The sequence below is a fragment of the Diaphorina citri genome, unplaced genomic scaffold, assembly GCF_000475195.1.
Source record: "Diaphorina citri unplaced genomic scaffold, Diaci psyllid genome assembly version 1.1 scaffold9693, whole genome shotgun sequence".
Lineage (NCBI taxonomy): Eukaryota > Metazoa > Arthropoda > Insecta > Hemiptera > Psyllidae > Diaphorina > Diaphorina citri.
This window is the reverse complement of record NW_007387067.1, coordinates 1-2,231: the sequence shown is the minus strand read 5'-3', so window position 1 is coordinate 2,231 and position 2,231 is coordinate 1. Positions and strand designations below refer to the sequence as shown.

The window sequence follows — 2,231 nt, the reverse complement described above, 5'->3', positions numbered from 1 at the left end:
CTTGAGGAAACTCTTACCTTTTGTGTCATCAAATGATCAAAAGAGAAATCAATACAGACTCTGAGTTTATTTGGACTATTTTCCATTTTCACCAATTTCAATGCTTTCCTTGAAGGCCCCATTGGTATATTGTGTTCCCTAGCATATTGTTTCTTTTGCTTCAACTTTTCTCTTTCCTTAGCCCTTAAAATAGAAACAATAAATTAGTAGGTAACCTTAAACAACTTTATTAAGAAAAGGGGTCAGAACTGAAGGATATTAGTAGGTAGATAGGTAGGTAACTAGTAGATTTCTAAAGATACAGTTACATAGATGAGGTGTTTCTGCAGTAGGCAAATACTTCTGTATCTGTCATTGACAAATGACTTGTGGGAAACAGGTTTAATTAGATTTTTTAAAATAGAAACAATAAATTAGTAGGTAACCTTAAACAACTTTATTAAGAAAAGGGGTCAGAACTGAAGGATATTAGTAGGTAGATAACTAGTAGATTTCTAAAGATACAGTTATATAGATGAGGTGTTTCTGCAGTAGGCAAATACTTCTGTATCTGTCATTGGCAAATGACTTGTGGGAAACAGGTTTAATTAGATTTCATTAGATCAAAAAATATTTAATTACCTTTTAATAGGTTTCCACTTGAGCCATTTCTCATGTTTCAGCTTACGTTTCATAGCTCGTTTAGACAGTGTTGGTTCAATGGTATTTGTATCACAAGGTTCATTTTCAGGCACATTTTTCTCTATTGCAGGCTCGGGATCAAGCTGAATAGCTTCTATGGAATTTGCTTCCAAGTTATTTGAAAGGTCTTGTCCTTCTGGCATTGTATATTGGATGTTCGTTCTCATGGAATTGAAAATAATCATAAAAATGACTTCATAGCAAACTCTTGTACAGATTTGCACCTAGTAACGTTCCCTGATAATTACAGCCTGAAACAAAATATGTATAGTGATGTAGGAATAGTACAAGAAGAACATGATGAAGTCGGGTTGATTGCTCTTGTAACTTAATCAATATAAGATTCACCTCTTCACCTCATTGATTGATCATCAACTGAGGGTCAATGGACTATTGGTTGATGGACAAATGACTATGTGTAGATGTAGCTTAAGATCTTCTGAACTGGCCTAGTTAGCTCAGCAGGTAGCATGTCTATCTTGTAAGAACTAACTCATTCACAGGTTAAATTCCCACCCAGGAAACTTTATCTTTAAAAGAGATAGGATTTGTTTTTGGAGTAGCTGGCTAAGCTGGCTTTCTCCTATTCTTTCCTCCTCCTAGCTTTTATTTTGGGCTTATAAGACCTCATAACACATGAAGAAAGTGATTTTCTAGTGTAAGTAGGGGCAAGTTTGAATACTCATTGCATAGTCAAATCGGTTAGGGTACGCGGTGGTCACGGTGATGACGTCATTCATTAAAAAATGATTAACCTTGCAATGAGTATTAAAACTGTTGCGGTTGAGCATATTATGTTTTTTATCTACTTCTTTTGGTTATTGTTATCTTCTATGTTATCAGTTTTCCAATTTGCTGGATTGGAGATCATTCTGTGCTGATTAATATTGGCAATATCAAGTAATTAATGATAATGGTGATGGGTACCCAAAATCCAAAATATTACTTACCTCCTAACAAGATACAAGATAGAATCAGGTGTTCCAGACTTTTACAAAGGTTTAACTGCACTGCAAAGACAAAAGTGCAAATTGCAATAAGAACTTAGGTACTGCAAAACTGCAAAGCAAAAGCTCAAAAGCATAAAGAATTTTCCTGTGCAGACTGCAGGACTGCAGACTCTGCAGAGTGTAGAGTGTAGATATTTGAATTTTTGGCGGTGAATCGGTGACCCCCCCCCCCCCCCTTGACAAAATCCTGGATACGGCCCTGAGGTTAACTCATAAGCAATCTGATTGGTTGATTTTAAAATTAGTACGAAATTGCAGCCAATCAAATGATTTTAATAGTTCAATCACATGCCTTGTTGTTCTCAGGTGTCACTCATTGTCTTCGTACGATGGAGTATCATGATCGGGACGATCAGTTCTATTGGTTCATTGATGCTCTGGAACTCCGTAAACCCTACATATGGGAGTACTCCAGACTCAATATGACCAACACTGTGCTGAGTAAGAGAAAGCTCACCTGGTTTGTCGAGATGGGACTTGTCGATGGCTGGTAAGATGGTGTTTATGGTTTTTTTCTTCTTTTTCATACATTTTTTTTTT

General features: G+C 36.3%; 1 protein-coding gene across 1 annotated transcript; it reads right to left on the bottom strand.

The window, feature by feature from the left end:
• Positions 1 to 11: 11 nt before the first annotated feature.
• On the bottom strand, positions 12 to 1,805 carry LOC103522613 (the record flags this gene model as incomplete). Its single annotated transcript, XM_008487712.3, has 3 exons — positions 1,632 to 1,805; positions 622 to 932; positions 12 to 183 (listed from the first exon to the last, which is right to left on the bottom strand). Coding segments are annotated over exons 2-3 (417 nt in total), but the record flags the coding sequence as incomplete, so codon positions are not given.
• Between the last annotated feature and the right edge of the window lie 426 nt (positions 1,806 to 2,231).